The 26,714-nt window shown below is 43.7% G+C and overlaps 1 protein-coding gene across 3 annotated transcripts in view; it reads left to right on the forward strand.

The window, feature by feature from the left end:
• TTC17 (tetratricopeptide repeat domain 17) overlaps positions 1–26,714 on the forward strand; it is a 92,595-nt gene that overhangs the window by 33,879 nt on the left and 32,002 nt on the right. For all 3 annotated transcript variants that reach the window (XM_074997513.1, XM_074997514.1, XM_074997515.1), the window contains 3 exons: positions 901–1,087; positions 18,389–18,562; positions 24,772–25,022. In XM_074997513.1, coding sequence (XP_074853614.1) covers positions 901–1,087; positions 18,389–18,562; positions 24,772–25,022 — 612 coding nt within the window. The remainder of the gene's footprint in view (positions 1–900; positions 1,088–18,388; positions 18,563–24,771; positions 25,023–26,714) is intronic.

Consider the following 26,714-nt stretch of genomic DNA (forward strand, 5'->3'; position numbering starts at 1 on the left):
GCCAAAAGCACCCAAGAAATATCACCAAATGAATATAACACACACATGCTGGGAAGTCACAAGGACAATAATCAACTAAACTGTCTAAAGTTGGCTGGAGCATCATACTGACCTCAAATTTGAATTAACTCTGTGGTCATGAATCTTTTGACTTAATTGTATCATCAGATTGATAAAGCACACCCTCTTTTGAAGCATGTTTTTAATACTACAAAGCAAACATTTCGAAAGCCATGACTAGTCTTAAAAGTTCCATTTAGTGGAGGAATTTGGCTGCTCTGTTTCATTAGTGCAGTTAGTGTTCTGGCCATAGGGCACTTCATTTATCTGCATAAGCCATAAAGATGCTTTTGAAAACACAGTCTAATGCTTCACTGTGTGCCAGGACTTAAATCTCTGGATGATATTTAAAATGCATGTCAAAGTTGGTTTGAAGAATTATTACAATGTCTTTTGTCTCTGATGTGAGGACACTGCTCTGGGCTATTCAGAATTATAAGTGTGTCAGTTTACTACTGCAAAAAACTTGACAATGGGTCAAAAGACAAATCTCAAGTTAATATAAAATTGGAGTTCTGAGTAATTAAATTATAATTTTTCTGGAGAAGAATAAAATTGGATTAGCAAAAAGTTAATCTCTGCTTCTGTCCCAGGTTTACCTGTCATTTTAAAACCTGAAATCTTAAACACAACCAGTGTGTCCAACTAATTTGTTTTAAAACCAATAATTTATGTTGATGTTTCTGCATTGTAGGAATAAGCAGTCTATTTTAAAGAAATCTTTATCCCTAAACCCCATCTAACTAATTTAGGAAGGTTGAAGGCACCAGATTTGGTCCTTTGCAACAGTTTACCATCAGTTTCAAACTCTCAACACATTTCTTGCTTTTCTCTTTGTAGCCTCTGACTCTCCTGAGCCTAGGAAATGCCTATCTGGCTCTGAAGAACATCAGCAGAGCCTTGCAAGCCTTCAGGCATGCTCTGGATTTGACTACAAAATGTCAGGAGTGTGAAAGCAGCTTGAAGTTGATCCGATGTCTGCAGTTTTGTCCTTTGGTGTACAACATCACCTCTTCTATATGCAGTGGTAAGCAGCTGCTGAAAAGTGGCCAAAAAGTGACATAGCCTTATGGACAAAGTGCAATCTATGTACTGGAGTTTAAGACCACTGTATTCTTTCCCAAGACTCATTCTGTTTCCCTCTGTTTACTCTCCTCTCTGCCAGCAAGGACTGGTGTTGAGGCACATCTCTTGTGGAGCAGAGGACAGTAATCCATTCAAAGCTAATTCAGGGCTACTCCTTACATTAATAGAGGGGCTGCCCTTGAGTACAGAGCACATACTAACTTCACAGTGCACTAATCCCTCATCTTCTAGGTCAGCAGGACTGAATCCATGTCTCTTCATATCATTGTACAGCTGTGACTGGTAGGTTACTTTTAGCTCTCTGATGCACCCATTTAAATTCTTCAGACAAGTACTGTAAGATCTTTCAAAGCTATAGAGTCTGATAGGGAGTCGTGTCTTAAAAATAAACTATAATAGACAGTACTTCTGCACTTGAAGAGTTAATTTTTAAATGGTATTTTCTTTTTACAAGTGCTCCATAATGTACTCTCACTATGCTAGACGATCATTTCTTTGTTCACGCATGACCTGCAGCAAATGCTTCTGTTTTTCTAGGGATTTTTTTGTTTGTGTTTAAGTTCCGCATAGAGATGAGTGTTTAAAAAGATGTCTGGAAAGTTGTGGTGTTTTGTTGCCACCAGTGGCAATTCTTGAGATCCAAAGAAGAAAAACTCAGAGAAAACTCGGCCAGTTTCACTGGGCCTCTCACTGAATGTTTCATGTGTCTCTTCCTTGCTTGCCTAATGGTTTATGCGTTGTTCTCAATTTTGTCCTGAAGACAATTTATGAAACCTTTCCTCGGAAACCATCACGAAAGGACAACCTCTGCCTCTACTGCTTGTGAAAACTTGGCAAGCAGTATGGCTTTTGCTAGCCATGGGTATGCATTAACAGAGCAAGAATGTTTAACTGGTGAGGTCCTCTAGGGGACCTGTCAGGTCTGTAATCAAAAGGAAAACTGCACATTTAACAGGTATATTAACTTCATTAATGCCAGAAATCAAGTTCTTGGTGTCTTGCCACATATTTGTACTGTTTCTCTTTTTTGTGCCTATTCATGTCATGCTGCTCCTTTATATTATAGACATTAGAGATGGGAAAGACAGTATAGGTATCTTATGATTGTGGGCCAATGCAGGACTAGTAGAAGTATGAAATTGATGTGTGGTGTAAATGTCTTTTTTATTGAAATATTTAAAATAAACTTACCAGTGTATTCAACCTTGTTATCGGTGAGTTTTCTGGTTTAAAACTTGGATTTAAGCTAAAGTCTTAAGAATGCAAAAATGAGGAAGCAAACTTGTTTGTCCCCTTCTCTTAGGGAAGGGAAGACTATTCCAAGAGGCTGAGAGTGGTTTGGGAATTTTTATCCATTCCACGTTTATATTACATCTAAACTACCAGGTAGGGGTGTGATTCCCAGCGCATGTCACATACTCATGTTAGCTTGGTGAGAGGTATCACGATTATCAATAGCAGAGTAGCCATACAAGTGCAGGTGGCATCCATGCCAATTATGTACACATGGATTTGTACTCAGCGGCTGGGTCTACATGGAGGGGTATTGCTGGCAGCTTCATGCCAATGAGCAGTCTCACAATTTGAAATGGCTACTCATTAGCATAGCTGTGTGGCTAATTAGCATAGCCGCATGAGATGTCGCTGCTGGCAGAAGCTGCTGCTGGTAGTAAACAGGCTGTATAGACGTGCCTCTGTCATCAAAAACCCCCTCTGTCGCCAGCTCCTTATGCGGTGGGTTGGAGGGAGGTTTGCTGGCAGAGGCACAGCTACACAGCCTGTTTTACTGCTGGCAGCAGCTTCTGCTGGCAGCGAGATCTTGCGCAGCTATGCTAATTAGCTGCATGATTATGCTAATAAGTGGCCATTTGCAGTTGTGAGACTGCTCCTTTAGCATGACGCTGCTAACAATACCTTTCCATGTAGACCTAGCCTGTATGTGATGTTGCTGCCTGTGCTACCATGGCTACAGTGTTTCTAATTCATACTAGTTCTCCTTGAGCTTCCACAAGTTTGTGTATGCAAGCTGGAAATTGCATCTCTCTATTGTGGTGTAGCTGTAGCCTCAGATAGACAGGAAAGGAAAATATACATAGGTTATTGGAAAGTGAGGGCCAGCACTTAAGATGGTCTCAGACTCTGTTGAAGCACACTCAAATTGAGAGAGCACAGGCAAATCGCACAGAGATGCATATATGTGTGCACATGTATTTTGGGTTGTCTCTTCCTATCACAGACCTGCACACAAGTTTATACACAACTTTTGGGGGAAAAAAATCACCATTTTTCATCTTTAGTGATAGCATCCTAATTTCAGTTCTTGGTTTTGGATGAGACAGGTTTATTGTGAGGCGTAGTTAAGAACATAGAGTGAGACAAGCACATATATCTCCAGATTCCTTTGCAGTTTAGTATTACACCATCCTGTGAAATATAGTGAAGCATAACCAGTGCAACCACAATGATGAATACTGCATTGAAATGCACATATGTAAAACAACTCAGTGTTCTAAAAGTCTGTTATATCTTAGGGTATTTATGGAAACACATGAGACGTACACAAGAAATTTACTGAGGCGAACATGAATAATTTACTGAGATCTCCTTGCTGCTGCTACTACTGACTTCATAGTAAATTGTAATAGACACTGTGATAATATGCATGTAGTGCTAGCTGTGTGCTGCTTACTGAATCATACAGTTCAGAAATGGAAAAAGATCAGTCCTTTCGTGCCAGTGCACCACGTTGTCAATTATATATTTGAAAAATTTTAGCAATGGGGATTCTATTATTTTCGATGAGGTGCTCTTCCATAGCCTATATGAAGTATTGCTAAAAATAGTCTCTTTGCACTCATGGTTTTTTCCCCTTTTTCTGCTTTATCTCATTGCTTTTAATATACTCTCAGTGGGCCAACTAGCATAGTTCTTTTCACTTTTTCCCTCCTTAATTTTGAAGCTCTATGCATATGTCACCAGATAGACGAACACTTTTGCAGCATTTGCAATGCTTAGAACTTGGACCGTGTGAATGAATTTTGTTTAATCCTGAGCTTCTGGTTGGCATTTGTCTGGAATTCTTTAAAAGAACACTAGTACAGTTGCCTGTGCTTCAGTTTACAGACATGGGCATTTTGTATTATCCCTGTGCTTTGCCTCTCTGTTATTGGGAGAGAGAGCATGACACACAAGATGTTTAATTATTTGCTTCGATACTGTGCCTGCTTACAAAAAAGGAGCAAATGGGCTCAGGGAGACTTTGACTGCATCTATGCTCCCTTGAAGGTCAATGGCTGTTACGCAATTTTTGGTACACCAATTGTGTATCAAAAATTGACTTTGCAACCATCAACTTCTGTGCCTGTCTTCATGGCAGAATTTCAATGGGAGCGCTCCTACCATACAGCTAGGAGGAGTTCTGGGGTCGACGTTGACCCTGGAATGTGCTGTTTTGCGCATATGCGAAAGAGCACCCCAGAAAATCGACCCAGAGTGATCGATCTTCTCTAGTAAGTGTAGATGTAGCCTTTATGAAGTAGCATGGGCTAGTGATGTGAACATGGGATTACTTTCTCTGCCAGTGCAGCTCATTGTCAAGTATACATTTTAAATAATTTCAGCAGTCAGGACAATTTACATAGAGGTGCTAAAAGATAGTAATGATTCTTGCACAGATTGTGTGTATTGCTCGTGTATCTATCTTCCATCTGCAAAATGAAGATAACCAATTCTTTACTTTTAGGAGTGTTGATACCAGATTAATGTTTATACAGATCTTTTGAAGGTATGCTACAATTGTGCTACATTTTTACTGCACGCTTATTACTGCTTGATTAACCATCCCACTTACAGACAGCCACCGTCTGAATAGCACGTTTATTTTCCCATCACACTTGTTTTGGGAGGAGCTGATTGATCAAATTGATTAAGCGCAGTTAGTATCTGAAGCAGGTTAAATTTAACAGTCCCCTTCCATCTCATTTTCAAATTTAGTTTTCACCTTCTAGATCTAGGGCGCTAACCCAGTATTCTTCAGATTGGGTTTTAAACACTGGTGGTGGTGCAGGGTGGAGGGTGCATTAAATCTGCAAAAAGTTTCATTGTTTTTTGTCAAAAATGGTTAATAAAAACCTAACCTTTCACATCCCTATAAATACACACTCTGCTATTCAACTGTTTTAGGTTTCTAGGTAGTCAGTGTCACTGTAGGAAATGCATTTCTGTCAACAGGTAAAATTATGGACTCTTGATAATGATTAGAGTCCTTATGCACTGTGGTTGTAGCATCTATGAGCACTTTACATAATTAGACTATCAGAAACACTTCCCCAGTTTCCTTGGAGCGGCGGAGCACTAACAGACTAACTGGAAAGGGTCCTACCTATGGTGGGCCATAACGGAAGGTGATGTGGGAACACAGAAAATACTTGGTGATCAGTTATTAGAAGACTGACAGTCAAGTATTTAATATATGTATTAAACGTAGTGGGACAGAGAGGCTGCACAACAGCAGTTTGAAGTAATTTTAAAGGGTGTGCATATAACGTGACCCAGGAGTTGGACGTAAAGGAGCTAGGATTCAAAGAGGAAACACTGGTCAACTCCATGACATCCCAAAAGCTACTTTCAGGAGTTAGCCATTCCTATCAACTATATTCTGCTGATACTGCCAGTTCAGCAAGCCTCAAATGTGCCTTTTTATAAAGAAAGGAACTTTGCCTCACTTTGTCAGGGAACTTCTTGTAAATTTTTATTTCCTGAAGAACTGAGAGAGGTTAAAACTTCATTTTAACATAAGCTTCCTATTGGAAAACCTGTTGGAAGGTGGTTGTCCTCATACTGCATAATACCAAATTTTGAGCACTCGGGAAGCACTGCTTGCCATAGCATAGAGTAATTTTGAACCACACTGCAGATTAAAGTTGAATCATTTTCTCAGGTGACTGCCGAAAAGAGGCAGCTGCCGTAGCCCATAAACCAAGTGACACTGACTTCAAAGGAGAAATGTTAATAATGGTACCATTCAACCGTCAGATGCTCATTTGCTTGGGGAGATAAGATAAAGAATTGAGAGATTAAATGACTTGCTTAAAATAACATCACAAGTCAGCAACTGAGTCAGGAATGAAACCAGGAGTTTAATTCCATAAATGGCCTGCAACCATTAGACTGCACTCGTATTTTGGTAGAATAATATGTCAGCTATACAAACTAAACAAAATGCATTCAAGTGCTATACACTTCAAATAAAACAATGATGTATTTATTACAGTTCTAACCAATTTAGAAAGTGTTATTACCTATGAGAATGTTATATGAAATTTCATAAACATGCAGTAATTGTCCTTTACCCTCATGGGATTGGACCCTGAGATTGTCTGTAGAGCTTGGTTAACCTTGCAGTTCCAAATGGAAAGCTGCTAAATGTATTCTTTCAGTCAAGGTTTATCTGGGATATAGTCCATAGACCTTTGTGCTTATTGTATCGTCATCAGCTGAGGTTTTTCCTTATTCAAGCTGCTTTAACTTGCTTTTTCTTCATGGCTTCCTCATCTTTAACCAGAGGTGTCTGGTTTTGATATGCTTATGCCAACCTCAGTCTAATTTGTTGTTTTTCTGCTCCAACTAAAAACTTTAAGATTAGAATGGAACATTATAACAATCTACTCTAGTATTTCTTAAACTTTTTGGGACCACAAACCCCAAACAATAACATTTTTATGCAGAACACCCATGAAAATTTTCTTCAAAAAACATGGTTGTCAGACCCCCCAAAAAACCTAAAGAGCTACATATACCACAGAAACAAAATGAAGTAATTTTAATTAGGCATCATAGTAATGAAGAAGTAACATTATATCTGGTTTAATAATATAATATATACCATCAGTGTCAGATGCTCACAGCACACCTGTGAGTTGTTCGTGGAACACAGTTTAAGAAACACTGATCTAGTCTGACCTCCAGCACATTTGCTGACCACAGAACGTCACCCACGCACGCCTTTAATAAACCTGTAACCTCTGAGTAAGTGAAGTCATCAGATTGATTTAAAGTCTTCAAGATACAGAAAATCCACCATTTGCACTAGTTTAAATCTGCAAGTGAAACACACACTTGAAAATCTATCCCACTCAGTATTTTCATTCAAATAAAGCTTAATGCCATTTCTTTACGAATCACTTAACCACTGAATGGAGGATGCTTGATCTCTCTTCAGTTTTCATTAATTAGAAGTGATTGTTAGCACATCCCTTAAATTCTTCATGTGTTAGAGCAGGAATGAACAAACTTTTTACATCAGGCCCGACTTTTCAGATCTGCAGGACCTCCCAGCCTGTCTAATGTAATCCAAACTGATAGGTATTTTGGTTATGTTAACATGGGAAAAAAAGCCCTTTCCTCCTGTGTAAGAGAGTAAGTGTGCAAAATGTAAAAAATTTGTTAATGGGTGTATAAATGTGAATGCACATATGTAAAAATAGTAACATAGTTCAATATTTTAGTGAGATGGGTGAGTCTGAGACCCAGACTTACGAAAGTTTCCCCCCCCCACCCCCCCCCACACACACACTTCACACAACTCTGCGTTGGAGGGAGTGAGTTAGCCTGTTTCATTCATTTCTTGCCCTCTACTGTCCTATTAGGGTTAACATCAATCAGGGTTTGTCTGTCCTTTAAAAGTAAGTGTGGATTTAAGGTAGGGTGAGAGTTTAAAGCACAATGGCTATTTATCAAATCTATGTACAGATTATTCTCATTCTGGAAAAAGAATGTCTTGTTCCTGTTCATTTCATATGCTTTTTTGTTCTGGTATAAGAGTGTCTCCATATGGATTTGCTCTGGAATTATGTGTAGATAAGCCCACAGTTACTTTTAATAGCAAAATAAATTCTTTAAACTAAGAATAGTTAGGGGAGAGAGAATTATATTATGGGGGTTCTTGGAGATTTTGTAACAAATAAGATCCTCAAAATTCTACTCTACCCTTGCTTCCCTTTGTGTTTTAAAGGCTTTGAGAAGCATATATGTATGCTGTTGGCAAACAACTAAATAATACTTTCACTGGACAGTAACAATGCCAAAATGGCCACATTTTCATGGTAAATTGATTTTTTTTTTTTTTTTTTTTTTACTGCTATTGCTGGCATGTGAAAGTCAAGCTAGATTCTGTCTGCCTTAAGTATCATCAACAAAAAGATCTTGCAGTTGTATTTCAGCTAACAGATCTATTTCTTTGCAGATAGAATCAGGTCTTCTATGAGCTGCATTGACTTGGCAATGCCAACTAGAGTAAAAAGTGCTTCAAACTTATTCTAGTCAGTAAAGTGAACAATTGGGCCAGATTCCACACATGGAACAGATCTGTTGAATGAGAGTGGCATTTATTCCAGTTGTCTTCTCTTTAGAATTATCCAGCAGTGATGGATACCTAAGGATATGCAAATTAAAAGAACTCATTCTGGTAGCACCTACAGAAGTCTTTTAGTTGAAAGTGGTCTTCTCATTTCATGTTGCTCCTTCTGTTCAAAGCTGCTCTCGCTCCTTTCCCGAAGATAGAGGCAGCTGTTCCTTTCTCATTTGCAGCTTCTTTTGATGATCATTTAGTCTGCTTTGGTTTAGTTCCACATTCTAAATTAATCTACTGAATGTGTCTTCACTGCATATTACTATCAGATAGGTTTGTTTGTCAAAGAATTACTGTAGCAAACAAGATTTCTGTCTTTTGCCTTAATGTAGCCTTTCCGGTACTCACAGGACAAATTTGTGCCAGGGTTGGTTGGTTGAATGAACCCGTTCCCTGAAGATTTTCTTAGTTCTCTAGTTGTTCTTTTGTCAAACAGATGTAAGCCAAGGTATGGTAGTTTCCAAACCCGACTGCTCCCATGGAAAATGAAAAGTGATACTAAAATTCTTTAAAATAATTCCCTGTAACTGGATTGGGTCCCCCCACCCCCTCTGGCCACCAAAACAAATAAACATCCGTTTTAATATTTCCTTGTCTGTGTACACACCACATTTAAATATCCTCTCGTATAGCAACCTGAGCCATGCAGCAATGTTCTGCAGGGAGTTTAACAAAGTAGTTGTGGATCATTTCCAAATTACTATGGTCTATTGGAGATCAACTCATCCCTGAGTTTGATTATTTTAGATTTGATTTGATTACGTTAGACAGTCCTGTTAGGGTAAAGAAAATGCTAGAAGGGATGAGATCCACCTCAAGGTTGTCCAAAACAGATACGTGTTGTCTAGATTACAATTAGAACAGGGTTCTCTGCTTCTCTCTTACATTAGGGGCCAACCATGTCTTCATTAGAAACTTGCCAGACTCTGGAGGTCGTAACCATTAAGTTGGAGATATCTTTCAACCTCAGAGCGTGGCCTGTAGAGTCTGAAGGGGCTATAGTCGTATGTTTTATATTCATGTTGTAAGGTGATGCAATGCATGTTGGCACCTAAAATAATCAGCATCACCAGGCTGCATAGCCCTACTCAAGGGGAATTTGACCTCAGGCCTTGTTTTACTCATAGCCATTTTTGGACTATGAGAGAAACTTTGCTTACCCATAGTTTGCTTACCCATGTCTTGCTTTTCTTTTAGCTGATTCCAATTCTTTTATTGTCTGTCTTGCATTGCCTTCAATAGCTCTAAAACTATAACCTAGTATAGCTACCCGGGACTATGGAGCTAGGAAAACTGAAAATTTCCCTACAGAAGGAAACTGATGTTCCTTGCAGTATTTACTTCAAGGGTGGTGGGGTGTGGTCCTTCCAAGCATCCCACTACAAATTCTCTATCCTAGTTTTAGGAGTGAGTTTGGTACTACATCAACAATTGGGAAGAAGTCTTCAAAACTAGAGCCTAAAATAATGTGCTACTGCCAGTATATGAGCCTGATATGGCTTTCATATGCTTATTCTTGTCAGCCTAAATTTTATGCAGGGATTTCTTGGCTGGGCTCCTGAGAGAGCTAGTCCTACTTACTGTTCATTGCACCCTCAAAGCCAGGACATTTCCCCTGTGTTGATCTGAGAGCAGTAAGTTTTATGTGCTTCGTGGCCGTCTGTGAAAGTCGATCCATGTTTTCAGACAAAATGGTGAACGCCTGAGAGCTCTCATAGGTAGATAACGAATATGCCCACCTTACCATCTGAGCTGTACCGGTTTCTGTTACTCCACTTAGTACCTCTGAACCTTGTGATCTGTAACCAAGAGGGAGACGTTTCTTTTTAGTTTTCCGCATAGTCCCACCATCACTATATTGCTTCTCTGGGTTGCCCCCTCCTAAATTCCTCTAGTCAAGGATCCTTGCTGACGTAATAGCTATACCTATGTCCTCCAGACATAAGGCAATGAGTATGGACTGAAATGATAAATCTGGGGACATATTATTGAAGGTAAGACAATTTTGTAGAACGAAAATCAAGTAACAGAAGAAAGCTTCCACAGCTGCTTCAGTAATTTTACGACAGCCTAAATTTCCCACACTTTTTTCCAAGAGATCAGATGTAAAACTGTTTACATCCTAAAACTCAAAGGTCTTTATAGTTTTGTTCTAAATTTTCCTGTATTTGACAATTGCAACCTGGATGGATATGTCCCATTGACTCACCATTCTTTGGAAACTTTGACAGATTAGTACAGATTGTTTTTGTTTTATAGTGGGTGTCTGAGGGGAAGAAAATATATATATAAATTTCCTAGCCCTTGTCTGTTCTATGGTTGTACTATCACCAGTGATGCTATATAAACCCAAAAAACAAACCGTTAATTTTGCTTCATTTAGGACAAAACAGTGAACACCCAATTAAACTGGGATAACAAATATAAAAAAGGGGTGTGAGAGAAGGAATGTTAATTTTTGTCCTGCTGCTAACCAGATGCTTACTGCAAAGGATTAGCAATAAATGTATGGGTAAGCTTTCTGCTGAGTAGGTCAGTCATCCAGGTAACATAGATGTTGCCTAAGATATTGACTGAAACGTCAAATAGCATTCCCTTTAAGCTGTGCACCTGTGCAGCTGCTCAGGAGAAATTCAGATTCCATCCAGCTGATTAACAGAGTGCCCACAGGTAGGTTGTGCATTTCTGTTGATGGCACATATTCTCGGACTCGGAACCGCGAGTGAGGTACGCTGGTGCAGATTCCATACAAATCATTTAACTCTGTCATTGTTATTAGCCTGAATATTGCTTATCCAATAAAGACTAATATCATTTGCTAAAGAAGTACCACGTGTAGAGGAGCGTAAGGAAGCAGTTAGGGCAGGTTGTTACTGAAAATATTAAGTGTCTGGAATCTGGGACTGGTCGGAGTGTAGAAGTAGTTAGCTTAGAGAATTCATGGGCAGTGTGAGAGTGTGGCAGTAAAAATTAATGCAGTTGATGACATGACTTTGCAAGAACAATCTTACCACAACGTGACATAAATGACACTAGCAATATTATTTCCCATTGTTACATATGTGACACTTAGTATCATCAAATGGACTGATGATTATGAAACATAGTGCTTGATCCTACAGTCCCTTTATATGTAAGTCATCTGACTCATGAGTAGTCACTTTCAAGCAGGTAAGGATCATAGGATCTGACTAACTGTTCCCTGTCCTGTAATCTTATCTAAAACTAGACAGAAAACCCAAAGCAAATGTCTCAGGCAATTTGTGCTAAGGAAGATGAGGGTTTCAAAGAGGGTTAGGTGTGGGCTGGTCAATAGTTAGGCTAAAGGTTTCTTTTAAAAAGAAATGAATTTATTTTAACTATAATAGCATAGACAAAGCAGTACAAGCCCTAGTGGGGATAAAAAGGTGCTTATACCCATATGATTCGTTCATGTATAGGAAGAGAAATAAACTAAACTAGTCTAACAGCATTTTTATTCCAGTATATTTTGATTTTTAAAGAAGTAAGAAAATTACTGACTGAAATAGTTATATACCTACAAAATTTGTGGGAGACTAGGCCTAATTCTTCTAACAATGAAAAGCTTTTTATTTTAAACTGAGGGCAAGTAATTCTGGATAGACTTCCTTTTAATTTGACTTTAGTGGACCTGTTGTGCCTTCATTTGTAGTTGTGACTGGGAGAATGAACCCTGACCAAAGGTTGACCTCAAACTACCTTCAGGAATTTCACTGCTTTACAAGTGAGCTGAATGGTCTGTTGTTTGATTATGAACTGACTTAGCCATGTGGAGAGAGAAGTAATAGTGTTTTTCAGTAATGTAAATATTTTTATTTAAGACATGCAGGACCAAGTGCATAGGAGACTCTGTGAGAACAAACCATCAGCATTCTGAACTTGTGTGTGTGTGTCTCCTGTTCTCCAAAGGAAATTGAGTAGTTTTTGAGGCATTAATTGAAATTCAGGCCATAATGCTGCATAACCTGCTGCTCTATATGTAGCATTGGAGCACTGAAAGAGGCACTGCTAATCTTATTTCCTAGTCTCTCTCATCTGCTGACGGGGTTGGCAAGTTAAATTTAGATGCTTTCTTCCATGTTTGGGCCCGTTCCCAGACAATGCTGAGAGCCTACTGTGACTTCTGTACCTGCATTGTAAAGAATGAGCTCACGTTGTAGCCAGTGACAAGGGAGGAGAAGAAATGGAGGGCATGTGATGGTTTTAATATAAGTAGGTCCCCTCTTGCCCTTCACTTCCCCTCCCCTCCTAATTACTGAAGAGTATATTTTTTTAAAGAGTTTGATACACTGTGTGTAAAGCAACCCAATGGATTCTCCAAGGGTATGTTTTTTTGGTGTGTGTGTTTTTCCCTTTCAGGCCACATAGCATACAAATTTAAACAGGCAGATCTTCCTCTTCAATTTTTTTCATGTTTTATTTATTGTTGGTTTATATTTCATAAGGGCATTTTGTGGTACTGTGCTCATCAGGGATAGGTCCATTATGCAAGGGTAAGGTATTGCCATCTCTCAACATGAACAGGAAATCTGGCGATATCAGACAGCATCTGCCTGTGTAAATAAATACATAAAAAGCCTTCATGATTAAAAACCGCTGTACTGAGATTTATGGTTAGTCTTAAAAAATAAATCTATAGGCAAACCAATTGAAATAATTTTTGCTACTCTCAGGTTAAAAAAATAAAGCTTTCTTCAAGTTAAGATTCTGATTTTCTATATAATAGTTCTCTTAGTTTGTAAACCTATTACTGGAATAAAAAATATGACCTTTACATAGTTCCTTATAAAATTAGAATGAATTGGCTTGTTCTGCTTGTATAAGGCACAACATGATGTGACACAGTCTGCACACTGGTGTATGTGGGTGAGAAGCTCAGAATCACTCTGAGCTGCCTGTGGTCTCCTGAAACTGTTCACTTCCATGGGAGGAGACCTAAGCCAGCCTGGAGTAAATAAGGACCACTGTCAGGTAACATTAAGAAAGGAGTTTACTACTAACCGCTTAAATTACTATTGACAATTAAAATTGCTCTTCACTTTTCATCACTCAAGGAGGGTTGTTTAGTTGTTGCATTTCACTCAGTTTCAAGTTTGCTCTACTTTGACACCTTGTAAATATGAACCACCTTTACAAAATAATGGAAGGAGCGAAGACTGAACTAATTGGAATTTTTGAGTTCTGCACTGATGTTAGCTCTCTGATAATATTTGGGAGTTTTACAACTTAAGCAGCCATTAGAAATAATAGCTATTCTTTCAGGCATACAGTGTACATCCACTAAATTAGGTCCAAAGCAGTGATCAGGCAGCAATGAAAGGGGAAGATGTTCAGGTAAATGTTAGCTGTTAAGATGACATGGCAGAAGGATACCTTGTGCCCTTCGCTATCTGACAATGCTGGATGCCAGCCGTAGTCCTAGACAGCACTCCATATGATTTTACTGGCTACTTGATGCTTTGGAACTCTTAAGTATGTTTCCATTAATGAAAAGCAAATGTGGAGCCCAATTTTGCCCTTATTGAAGTCAGTGATAACATTTCCATTGGCTTTTGTGAAAGCAGAGTCATGCATTTTGGGAACTGAAAGCCCCAGTTTTGGGAATGGAAAGAGAATTTATGATGCAGCTTTGTAGTTCTGTATTTTACCATAGTCCCGTAATCTCAGTAAGTGAATCAGTACAAGAAGTCTGCTAGTGCTTTATTTCCCTCATTTACTTATTTTAAAGTGTTTTTAACTAACCCCTAACAATGTTAGAAAGTGCCATGATCATAGCATCTTTCCTCATCCCATCCCTTTCATGCTGTTTGTTACCTTTGTTCCTGCTATGGTGGCCACAAGCCCCCAGGCCCTTTTAAATCATTGGATCGCATGACAGCTGCCCCTTTTGTCTCCTCGACCCTTTTAGGAGTCCTGAATGGGGGCTCTATGTTCCTAGTTAGGTCCATTGAGTGTGTTTGCATAATGCAGTTCTATTAATTCAAATGAATTGTACCTATTCTATTTAGACTGGATTTGCAACCATGCTAGTGCCAACCATGATAACAGGAGGTTGTTTCTAGCACCATATATCAGGTGGGTTGAGACTTGGATCTGGAAAAATCATGCTATAGACATAGGATTTGTAGGGTGGGGAATATGGAGCGAACCTTTGTATACACTAATCAGGGAAATTGTATAAGCAAGAACAAGAATTATTACTAGCCCAGTGTTTATCATCGGATATCCAAAAGCCAATCAGTGAATTATGGAGTTGGAAGTGAAATAAACACAGAGGTGGCAATTGACAGAACATCAATGAAATTGATATGCACTCCTGGTCAAAAGTGACTCTCAATTTGTCCCATAATTATAGGTAAAGAGTTTCTGCTGCTAACCCTCCAGCTCCTAACTCAGCAAAGTTAGCTTTTACATCACATATCTCTCTTACATAATAAAAACAATGGAGTTTTAATGTTATGGGGGTTCCTAAATGTTATAGTAATACAGACAATAAAAATTTACAGCCTTGAATGATCACATGCTACTGAGTTATGTTAGTCCATCCTTTTAACCTGAATTCTCCAGCTGCTCTTCTGACAGCCATTACAGAGGGCAAAGGATTTAAGGTTCTACCTTGAGACTTTTCACAGCCTCAATAACTTGATCCAATCTACAAAGGTCTTGGGCTTCAACCAACTTCTCTTTTCTCCTATGATGCCAGGCAACTGGAAGAAGTAATTAAAAAAATTAGGCCACTTTTCTTTCTATATATAGTAGCACTTCTGATCCCAAGAAACCAGCACTCCCATGCAGTCTGCTTTTAGCTGTCAGTGTTCGTAAATTTAATATTAACGATGCTAGTCTTGAGTACCTTTTTTAAAAAGTGTCTTTTTCCCTTGCTGTTCCCAGTTTTTTTTTTTTCCTTTTTAAATTTTGAAGTAGTAGTTTAAAAAAAAACCTGTACCTCAGTCTCTTTTGCTTTTCTTCTTTATCAGAATGTGAAGTTGGCCAGCGTCTCCTCTGCTGAAGGGCATTGTATTCTTAGAATGCACCTGACTTGCATCAAAGTCATTCTGGTTTTAATGTCAGCCAGAAGGACTAATTTCAGCTTTGGGGTCCTGTGCATGCCATTTCTTATAAATTACACATGAAGCTCTCTGCATATTGCAGAGATTTAAAAAGATAAAACCAATTAAATTTTCATTGAGGGGGAGACTAAAAGGAAGGAAAGGCAGAGATACAATAACTAATGAAAGAACTAAAATGTGAAAACCAGAATTTAATTGTATGGTATTGTTAAAACAACAACAACAAAAAGTTAAAATGTAAAAAAGCATACTTTATTTCTTTATTCACTGGTTTCATAAAAATAATGTAGGTCAGCTAGCATCTCAATACAGAGCTGAAAAGCCAGAAATCAGAAGATATTTAGAATGCTTACAGACCTAGCACTTCGTTTTTAGAACTCCCCAGTAAAAATTGCTGGACTGATTTTAGAGGTTCTGATCACTGACAATTCCCACTGTTTCAGTGGGACCTGTAGGCGTTCAGCGCCTCTGAAAATCCAATTATTTTGTTTTTTCTACAAAGGCAGAATAATTCCAGAATTTCAGTATTAAAGAATAAGCTTATCTTTGAAGATATCATGTTCTATTCCATAAGTTTTCAGTCTGGAATTCATAACCACCCTTCCTTTCTCTTTCTTTTGAGGAAAGCCTATATAAGTGAATGGAAAAGGTTGAAACCACTGTTTGATTCAGTCTTACACCACACCCATCATTGTGGAATTGGAGTATTTTGTTTAGTGCACTGAGGAATGTGACTAGCATCTTTGAGGATACAGTTGAGGACTGGGGACTCTTGCATTTTATTTCCATCTCTACCACTGTTTCATTACTTCATATCTCAGTGTTTGGAGAACCAATAATTAAGGCACTATTCTGGAACTCAGACTATCTGGGATCAGTTTCCTTTTGCACTGCAGATTTTCTGTCATTTAGTTTCTCTGTGTCTCAGTTTCCCATATGTAAGATAGTGATAATAGCACTTCTTTCCCTCACTGGGGTTTTGTGAGGGATGGGCATCTGATTATTTACACCAATAGATAAAATTACGAGGGGCTCAGATACTATTGTCATGAGTCACAAATGTGTAAGGTGGGAGGGTTGAAATTCTGTTAATTAAAATTGAGTAAGATATTTGAGATGTGCAGTTGAAATGTACCCTCAAAAATGAAAATTGTTACATATATGAAATGAGATCATAGAATAATAGAGCTGGAAGAGAGCTAGGAAAGCCCTCAAGTCCAGCCCCCTGCCCTAGGCAGGACCAAACCCATCAGATCAGCCCAGCCAGGGCTTTGTCGAGGCGAGACTTAAACACCTCCAGGGATGGAGACGCCACTACTTTCCTGGGTACACCATTCCAATGCTTCACCACCCTCCTATTTAAAAAGCTTTTCCTAATGTTCAACCTGGACCTTCCCAACTGCAACTTGAGACCATTGTTCCATGTTCTGCCATCCGTGACCACTGTGAACAGTCTCTCTCCAGCCTCTTAGCAACCTCCCTTCAGTAAGTTGAAGTCTGTTATCAAGTCCCCCCTCAGTCTTCTCTTCTGCAGGCTAAACAGTCCCAATTCCTTCAACCTTTCTTCATAAGTCATATGATCCGGCCCCCTAATTATTTTGGTTGCCCTCCGCTGGACCCTCGCCAGTGTGTCCGCTTCCTTCCTATAATTGGGGACCCAGAACTGTACGCAGTACTCCAGATGCAGCCTCACCAAAGCTGAATAAAGAGGAATAATCTCTTCTCTGGATCTACTGGCAACACTCCTCTTGATGCAGCCTAATATGCCATTAGCTCTCTTGGCTACAATGGCACACTGTTGACTCAAGTCCAGCTTCTCGTCTGCTACAACTCCCAGGTCCTTTTCTGCAGAACTACTACTAAGCCAGTCGGACCCCAGCCTGTAACAATGCTTGGGATTCTTCTGGCCCAAGTGCAGGACTCTGCACTTGTCCTTACTGAACCACCTCAGATTTCTTGTGGCCCAGTCTTCCCATTTGTCCAAGTCACTTTGGACCCTATCCATACCCTCCAGCTTATCTACCTCTTCCCCTAGCTTAGTGTCATCTGCAAACTTGCTGAGGGTGCAATCCAACCCCTCATCTTAAATTCTTAAATGGAGATTCTTAAATGGCTATTCTTTATTTCAAGGTATTTTTCAAATTCTTAAGATTTAGTCCTATCACTTGTTTAACTAAGGACACCAAGAAAGTATAGTCACAGTGTAGGATAAATGGATACATGGCTCTTTCTATGCTCTTGCTGTCTTTTTCCTTCTGGATCTGATTTTTGTGAAATTCCTCCCATTTTGTGTGGTCTTATGTCTTCAGTGAGTTCGCTTCTTCCAAATCTGAATGCTGATACCAGGGAGTTGTAAATTTGGAATTAAATTTTCAACTTAATAAATTTGGTTTTTGACTTAGGTTAATAAAGTACTTATAACATGGCTAACTTTTGTGTTTCAGGTACTAGCAGAAGAAATGGGGCTATTCATAAAAGAGAATCTGAGTAAATTAAGCATCTGAGATCCTTGTATTCTGTAACGTATAGAGGCCTGGTCTAACAAAGTGCTTAGCACTCTGCACTCCCACTGAAGTTGCTGAAGGTTGTGGGGGCCTTGCAGGATAAGTTTTGATTGGGAATATGAAGGGGGTGGAGCATCATATCTAATCCATTGCTTCTGTACATTAACTCAGAGTTTGTATTAGATGATGTGTCCAGAGGAAGCTGCTTTATACTGTATGTGTATCTTTGCTTTTTACAGGCTACTGTCGTGAAAGAAACCCTGATGGAAGCCATGACAAGCAGAAGTACTTTGGTGACCACAAAGAGCCTATAATAACAGCTGAGGAAGAAAACTCTGAGGGAGGTATAGAAGATGATCCAGAAATGTTTGTCCAGAGTTCCACAAGAGACCCTGCCTCTGTCAGGCTGGAAGGTAAGTCAGTCTTGGAATTTCAGTGAATGCTTGGAGAATAAGCCAATTTCTGTGCTTCAAGCCTGGCCTCCTTTTCAGAAGAGCTGTCTTCCTTCTGACAGATGTGCTCTCCAGTTTTGCTTACCACAAGGGTGAAACACCCCGGCCAAGACAGAAGAAAGACAAAATAAAATCAACTGAAGAAATAACCTTTCCAGTCCTTCCCAAATAAGAGACAAATTAAAGGTGCTGCAACCCAAGGCTGTGACTGAATTTCTTTTGCCTTTCTGGTGCTCCATTTGTTTTAGGTTGGGGAAAAAAGACAGGCTGTGTGCAATACTCTCACTCACTGCAACATGACTTGTATCTTGATTTGTTCCCTCCCAGCCCCACCCCCATGAAATAATAATGAAACCTTAAGAAGTTATAAAGTTTTTAAAATAATGTATGATGCCTCTTTGACACATTCTGGCTCTTGAATTGGAGATTTACTTGGGGTGTACAGGTTAAGTCCTTAAAGCAATCCCCTTCCTTGACACGAGAGTTAGAGAATTGCATGCATTAATATTCATAACACTTCAAATTTTGAGCTCCTCTGACAGCAGTCCTGAGCTACGTCTACACGTGAAGCCTACTTCGAAGTAGCCTATTTTGATGAATAACGTCTACACGTCCTCCAGGGCTGGCAACGTCGATGTTCAACATTGACGTTGCACAGCACCACATCGAAATAGGCGCAGCGAGGGAACGTCTGCACGCCAAAGTAGCACACATCGAAATAGGGGTGCCAGGCACAGCTGCAGACAGGGTCACAGGGCGGACTAGTGCTTCCGGGGCAACAGCTAGCTGCTCCCTTAAAGGACCCCTCCCAGACACACTCAGCCTGCACAGCACGCAGTCTGAAGAGCCATAGGCACGCAGACCTCGGGCGACGCAGTCATGGACCCCCAGCAGCAGCAGCAGCCAGAGGTCCACCCAGCCCTCCCTGATCCATGCTCAGCTGCCTCCCACATGGCACCTCCTTGCCACACCGGAGGAGGAGCGGCCCCCAGGGGAGCAGGACTCAACCCCCAACCCTGCAGCACCCCGACCCCGCCCCACCTCACGCCGCTGCCGCCTGTGGAACTACCCCACCAGCACCGACTGGTGAGAGCGGCTGGTGCTTGAGGAGTGGGATGACGACCGCTGGCTCAGGAACTTCAGGGTGAGCCGGCAGACATTTATGGAGCTGTGCCAGTAGCTCACCCCCGCACTCAGGCACCAGGATACTGCTATGCAGCGTGCCCTCCCAGTGGAGAAACGGGTCGGCATCGCTGTCTGGAAGCTGGCCACTCCAGACAGCTACCGATCCATGGGACAGCAGTTTGGCGTCGGCAAGGCCACCGTCAGGGCTGTCCTTATGGAGGTAAGAGGACCCACGGCGGGGGGGGAGGGCAGGGGGGCCTGGGCAGGGCTGGGCTGGGCCACGCACACCCTGCTCACCCCTCATTGGTGCTCTCCCATGTGCTTTCCCTGCAGGTCGTGCGTGCCATCAACACCATGCTCCTCCACAGGCTCGTGAGGCTGGGAGACCCAGATGCCACCATCACGGGCTTTGCCACGCTGGGCTTCCCCAGTTGCTTTGGGGCTCTGGATGGGACTCACATCCCCATCCATGCCCCGCAACACAGTGGAGGACGGTACATCAACCGCAAGGGCTACCACTCAGTGGTCCTCCAGGCCTTGGTGGACAGCCGGGGCCGTTTCCAGGACGTGTATGTGGGCTGGCCTGGCAGCACCCATGATGCCTGGGTTTTCCGGAACTCGGGCCTGTGCCACCGGCTGGAGGTGGGGATCTACATCCCCCAGCGGAAGATCCCTGTGGGGGACACCACCATGCCCCTCTGCGTCATCGCCGATGCAACATACCCCCTCCAGCCCTGGCTCATGCACCCATACACGGGCCATCTCTCTGCCAGCCAGGAGCGCTTCAACCAGCGCCTGAACCATGGGCGCCAGGTGGTGGAGCGCTCATTTGGCCGCCTCAAAGGGCGCTGGAGATGTCTTCTGACCCGCCTGGATGCGGGCCCCAACAACATCCCCCAGATTGTGGGTGCCTGCTGCACCCTGCACAATTTGGTGGAGAGCAAGGGGGAGGCCTTTATTCAGGGCTGGGCTGTGGAAGCCAGCAGGGGCGACGTGCAGCCACCCGCTGCCCCCAGTCGCCAGGTGGACCCTGAAGGGACCCGGGTCCGGGAGGCCCTGCGGGCCCACTTCGAGGAGGCCGCGGGGTGAACTCTGCCAGGCCCCCCACTGCGCCCCCCCCTTCCTCCACAACACTCCCTGCCCCTACTCCCACACCACGGAGCACCCAACAGCACACACACCCCCCTCCCCACTTCTCCTGGACAAATAAAAGCACGCACTCGTTGGTAAAATGAAACTGGCTTCCTTTTTTAACTGCTTTTTGAACTAATAATGACAAAACTATGTACAAGACCTACTAACTAAACCATAACATAAGTGAATAATAAAAAAGTTTCCATATATTTACATGTAACAAAAAACAGAAAACCAGGGATTGCAAGGACAGGGAGAACTATTTACATGGGGGGGTGGAACTGGGCAAACGGGGGGCACAAATACATAAGTCCAACTATATACAAGGGGGGGGGCATGTCCTGGGCCCCACTCCCCTATAGTTCGGCACTGGGGGTGGGCGGCCGGGAGCCCCACCTCGGCCGCAGCCCTGTCTGGGGCTGCCTGGGGGCTGGGCGGACCGGAAGATACGTCTGGCGAGTCTCAGCTGGCCCCAGGTGTCCCTCGGCGGTCCGGCCCTCGGTGGCGGGTGGCGGGGCAATGGCGGACGGCGTGGCGACGTGCAGAGCAGTGGGTGGCGCTGCGGGTGGAGCACTCAGGTCAGGCGCAGCAGCGGACGGCGCGGCATGGGGGGGCCAGGTAGTCCACTACCCAATTGAATGTCTCCATGTAGGCCCCCCATGCCTCTTGGCGCCAGGCCAGCGCCCACTCCTGCAGGTGGAGGCGGTGTTGCTCCACCCGCAGACGCTGCTCCGCAACCTCCAGCTGGGGGTCCGTCGCAGGGGTCCCTCGGCAATGGATGGCCAGCAGCTGGGGGTCCGTCGCCGCCGTGTGGTGTTGCGGGGTCCGCCGTCTTCCCTGCCGTGGGGCCGGTCGGTCCTCCGCTGAGGGGCTGGCCTGGAGTGATGCCCCCGGAGGGGATTCCGGGACCATGGAAGCCTCGCCGGCGCTCTCCAGTCCTTCCGATGGTGCAGCTGCGGAACACGGGGGTGGCGGGGGAAGATTGGAGACAGGCGTTAGTGTGGGCCCTGAGCCGTGGCCCTTGTCCCCCCACCCCTGTGCTGCAGGTTCCCCATCCCCGTGAGATGTTGCTGTGATGGGGTTCACGGGTCCCCCTGCACTGCACCCCGTCCCCTGGCGGGAGTGACTCTCACTTCACTCAGCAGGGTCTGACAGGAGAGGTTTCTTAGGCCACAGATGCCCAGTTTCTTCCAGGAGTGACAGTACAGCAGTCAGAGATAGTCCTTCCAACCCGTCCTGGGGAGAAGACCCCAAGGGGTGCCCCTCTGGGGTGTAGCTTTCCCCCTCCTCAGGCTGGCTGTCTTCCAGCTCTCCCTTCCCCTAGCCTCTATCTGCGGCCCCCCTGATTCAAAGCCAGCTCGGCTCCTCCCCACTCTTTGTTCAGGGCAGGGGTGTCACCTGCCAGTTTTAGCCCCAGGATCATCCTTTGCCCCTGGGAACTATTCAGCTTGCTGCTCATATCTAGCCTGAGTCTCGCATTTGCACTCCCCCCACTCCATCACATGCTGCTGCGGCTGCTGCTGCAGGGTGTCCCACCTGCTCCTCCCGGGGGACCCTGGAGGTTCCGCTCCCCCCTGCCCAGGGATGGGGCATGGCACTGTCATGCTGGGGGGCGGGGGAAGGGGCTGATGCCCTCCTGTGAGGGACATGGCCATCTGGGCATGTGGAGGGCCCTGGCCACATATCTGTTACCCCCGCCCCTCAACCCCGTGGGTGTAGACCGGGGGGGGTACATACCTGTAGGTCCACTCCCACGGTCCAGGGACACCCAGGGGCGGACGCCCGGCTGCTGCTCCGGGAGGGGAGGATGATGTGCAGCCCCGTCTCAATGGAGGAGGAGTCCCCCTCCTCCTCCTCCTGCTGCTGCTGCTGCGATGACCCAGGGGGGGCCTCCGGGGCGGACTCCGGCTCCGGGGCCTGCTGGGGCTCCTGAGCCGAGGTGTCAAGAGTGGCCGGAGGGGAGGAGGTGTGCCGGGGGCCCAGGATGTCCCTGAGCTCCCTGTAGAAGGGGCAAGTGACGGGGGCGGCCCCAGATCGGCCGGCCGCGTCCCGGGCCCGGGCGTAACCCTGCCGCAGCTCTTTCACTTTACTCCGGACATGGTCCGGAGTGCGGGCAGGGTGACCCCGGGCAGCCAGGCCCTTGGCCAGCCGAGCGAACGCATCCACGTTCCACCTCTTGCTCCCCATTACCTGGAGCACCACCTCCTCGCTCCAGAGCCCCAGCAGGTCTCGAAGCTCGGCCTCCGTCCAGGAGGAGCCCTGCTGCCGCTTGCTGCCCTGGCTCCCCTTGGGGTCCCCTGGGGGGGCTGCCGTGCGGCCATGAAGTCGGTTGGGGGTTCTTGGGGCTGCTCAAGAGCGTGCAGGCTGGCCGCGTGTCTGGGCTGCCGCCTGCACGCGCTCTCAGCTTCTTGCACAGAAAGGGAGGGGGAGGGGACCTTTTAAGGGGCCGCTCCACGCGGCCACCATTGAGCTGAGGGGCTGGAGAGAGCGTCTCTCAACCCCCCAGCTGATGGCCACCATGGAGGACCCCGCAATTTCGATGTTGCGGGACGCGCAACGACTACACGGTCCCTACTTCGACGTTGAACATCGAAGTAGGGCGCTATTCCCATCCCCTCATGGGGTTAGCGGCTTCGACGTCTCGCTGCCTAACGTCGATGTTAACATCGAAATAGCGCCCAACACGTGTAGCCGTGACAGGCGCTATTTCGAAGTTAGTGCCGCTACTTCGAAGTAGCGTGCACATGTAGACATGGCTCTGGTGAGTTTTCTTCCCTTTTACTTTCCCTAGTGAAACATAACTGTAATAAGGTAAACTGCTGAAAGGGATCTTGATAAAGTTTCAATCTGTGGCACTTGAAAACTCCATGTTTGGTGTCCTTATTCTTGTTAGCAGTTTTACAGGAATAAAAGGGGGTGGGGGAGGTAACCTTTAAAAGGGATCATATTCTGTTCCCCACTCTTCTTCCTAGAGCCTAACAACAAAAATCATTAGGTTATAGGTAAAAGCCCAGTGAGCAGGGTATGGTCCAGATTGAAGAACACTGTTTCCTAAAAGAGACTCTGATGTTGTGTACACGCATCTCATTCACACCTTGAGAATTGCTGAATCAACTTTACTACATAAAAGTGAGGAGAAGAAGGCAGGTTTGCTAAGATGGTACATGGAAAGGTTTACTTTATGCTAGTGCTCAAGCTCAATAATCTGTAGGCTGGTGGCTATCTATGTTCCCAATGAAAGGGAACTGCTGTGCACAGGGAGAAGAATGAAAATTGACCTAGATTTTTTCCAATTTTTGAATCAGCAACTGATGAAGCAGTATCTTACAGCAACATATATTTTCACAAATACTTTCCAATAGCTTCTGTCAATCTGTGATGCACAGTGAATGATCTGTGGTCTTCCTATTCAATACTTCTGATTTAAAAAAGGTCGGGGGGGGAGGGGGCGGCACAGGAAGAGAGTGGTACTGAGAGCACAATTTTCTTGGCCATAGCAAGGTCCAAATTTTACCTAAACCATGTTTGCTTTTGTCATTCTGCAGAGTTCTTCGAATGCATGTATTCATGGTGAGGAAGGGGATTCATTCTTAAGAAATGTTGAGTTCTGCTTATTAGAAACAGTATCATTAATCCAGCTTTCATGAGCAGCCCTATAATAGTAAATCAAGCTTTGCAACTTGACAGTTTTGAAGAACTTTCACAAGCCAGAGTGGTAGAAGAAAATTAGAATTCAAAGTGGAAATGCTGATCTTTAAAAATTGCAAGATGTTCCTCACTGAAGTCATCCTTGGTGTTTACTTTTTATTTTAAAGGTCTTAGCGAGTCCACATCATGTTTGAACAGGTAGAAATCTTCAGGCCCTACTGTAACACAGAACTTTGGTGACACTTATTGACTCTTTGTTTCAGACACAGTTGTTGCAGAAAGCAATGATTCAGAAGGGATGGAGAGTCTGGGAGATGCTCAGATGTCTGAAGAGATGTTGGCATTGGTGGATGAGTTTGAAAATTCCTGGTCTCTTGAAGCCTTGGAGGGGGCACTGGAGGTGAAAGGGCGTCGGATGGACTTGCAGGGAATCCGGGTTCTAAAGACAGGTTCTCAGGATGGATTGGCTAGCTCCTGTTTTGGAGATTGTGGAGATGATGATGAAGCTGAATGGGTAAGAGCATTCATTTGCAAGATCTAATTTAGTAGTACTCATAACTCATATCCTAATTTTGCGTAACTGGGGCCTACCAAATTGCCAATCATGAATACACGTCATGGGCCATGAAATCTAGTCTTGTGTACTTTTGTCCTGTACTATGCAGATTACATGGGAGAGACCAGTGTTTCTCAAATTAGGCATTCTGACCAGAAAGGGAGTTACAGGGGTGGAGGGAGGAGGAGTGTAATATTGCTGCCTTTTCTTCTGCAATGTCTTCTGAACTAGGTCACCAGAAAGTGGCAGCGGCACCAGCACAGGTGAATAGTGTGGTATTGTATGGTAATCAGCAGAGCTGGGTGGCAGATAATTGCAGATGCTGGCTGAGAAACCCAGTTCCTCAGGCAGCAGTGCAGAAATAAGGGTAGCAATATAACATGTACCGTTCTTCTGCACTGGTGCTGACTATTATCTTGAGTTGGGCTCCTGGCCTTTGTCACTTCTCTCCAGCTAACTATCTCTAAAGACAGAGCTGCTCCCTGCAGCAGTTTAGAAGGGAGGCAGTACCCCAGTACTCCAATCCCCCTCCAACCCCTCAAAAACACACGTGCACACACCCACACACACACCTTGCTATCCCTCCACAATGCCTTTTTGAGTCAGGATCCCTACAATTATAATTTCAGATTTCAGTGGCTGAAATCATGACATTTACAAATGTTATAAAGCATCTTAAATTAGATAGAGCCCTACCCATGATTTTAATAATAATGGTTTGGAGGAAGGCTGAATGGTCCAACCTGGAATATAGTCCTTATTCTCTAAGTCACCAGTCTTTCCTGGGGCGTAAACGACTAGAAGACATGAACACCTGAGAGCTGTTTGAGGACCTGTGTGAAATAAATTGGTAGTTTCAATCGACCTCCTTACAGCCATAACTGTCATTGTTACTAATTGACATCTTTACTGAAAAGAGGCCAAATATTGAATGAATCCGCAAGCCAAAGTACACCTCTTGCATGGGGCAGTGCAGTCCTTCTTAGTCAATGGCTGAGTCTCACTACCAGTGAATGGGAGTTAAATTTGCCCTGTATTGTGTGTGCAGAGGATTTTATTCTCGCACAGTCTCAGATCTGGCACTTATCAGAAATGAATTTATTTTGATAAGTACATTAATGACTTGAGAGACAAGACAGGTGAGGAAATATCTCAAGGATAGCCAAAATTCCTGCCCCTCTGAGCTGAATATGATGATCTTCAGAAGTTTGAGAGCCGTGTGTGATGACCTGGGCTTGGCGCTTCAGTTCCATGGAGTGAAACTGGTAAGCTCAGAGATTCTGCCTTGTAGCAGGATGGTGGAGCTAGGAACTTCTTATCTGTGAGAAGGGAAGTCTTGAGGCTTCAGCACTGTGGATGGCACCAACAGGGGTCAGGGTTTCAGTCCCTCTCGTGCTAAAGGAGAATTCCCTCCACCCTCTCCATCTGGTAGATGGAGAAAGTAGGAGAGACACATAGAGGACTCTGTGAGTCACACTTTAATGGGCAAAAGAGCCATATGCAGCTTTTGAGCCACATTTTGGCTGCCCCCTGTAATATCTTTTGTTGGAACAACTTCTATGATGAAGGGCAATACATTTTGTGTGCCACAAAACTCTTCTTTAGGTATTTTTGTGACTTCAAAAAGAGCTCTGTGACATCTAAAAGCTT

This window comes from Carettochelys insculpta, chromosome 6 (genome assembly GCF_033958435.1).
Source record: "Carettochelys insculpta isolate YL-2023 chromosome 6, ASM3395843v1, whole genome shotgun sequence".
In the NCBI taxonomy this organism is placed as follows: Eukaryota; Metazoa; Chordata; order Testudines; family Carettochelyidae; genus Carettochelys; species Carettochelys insculpta.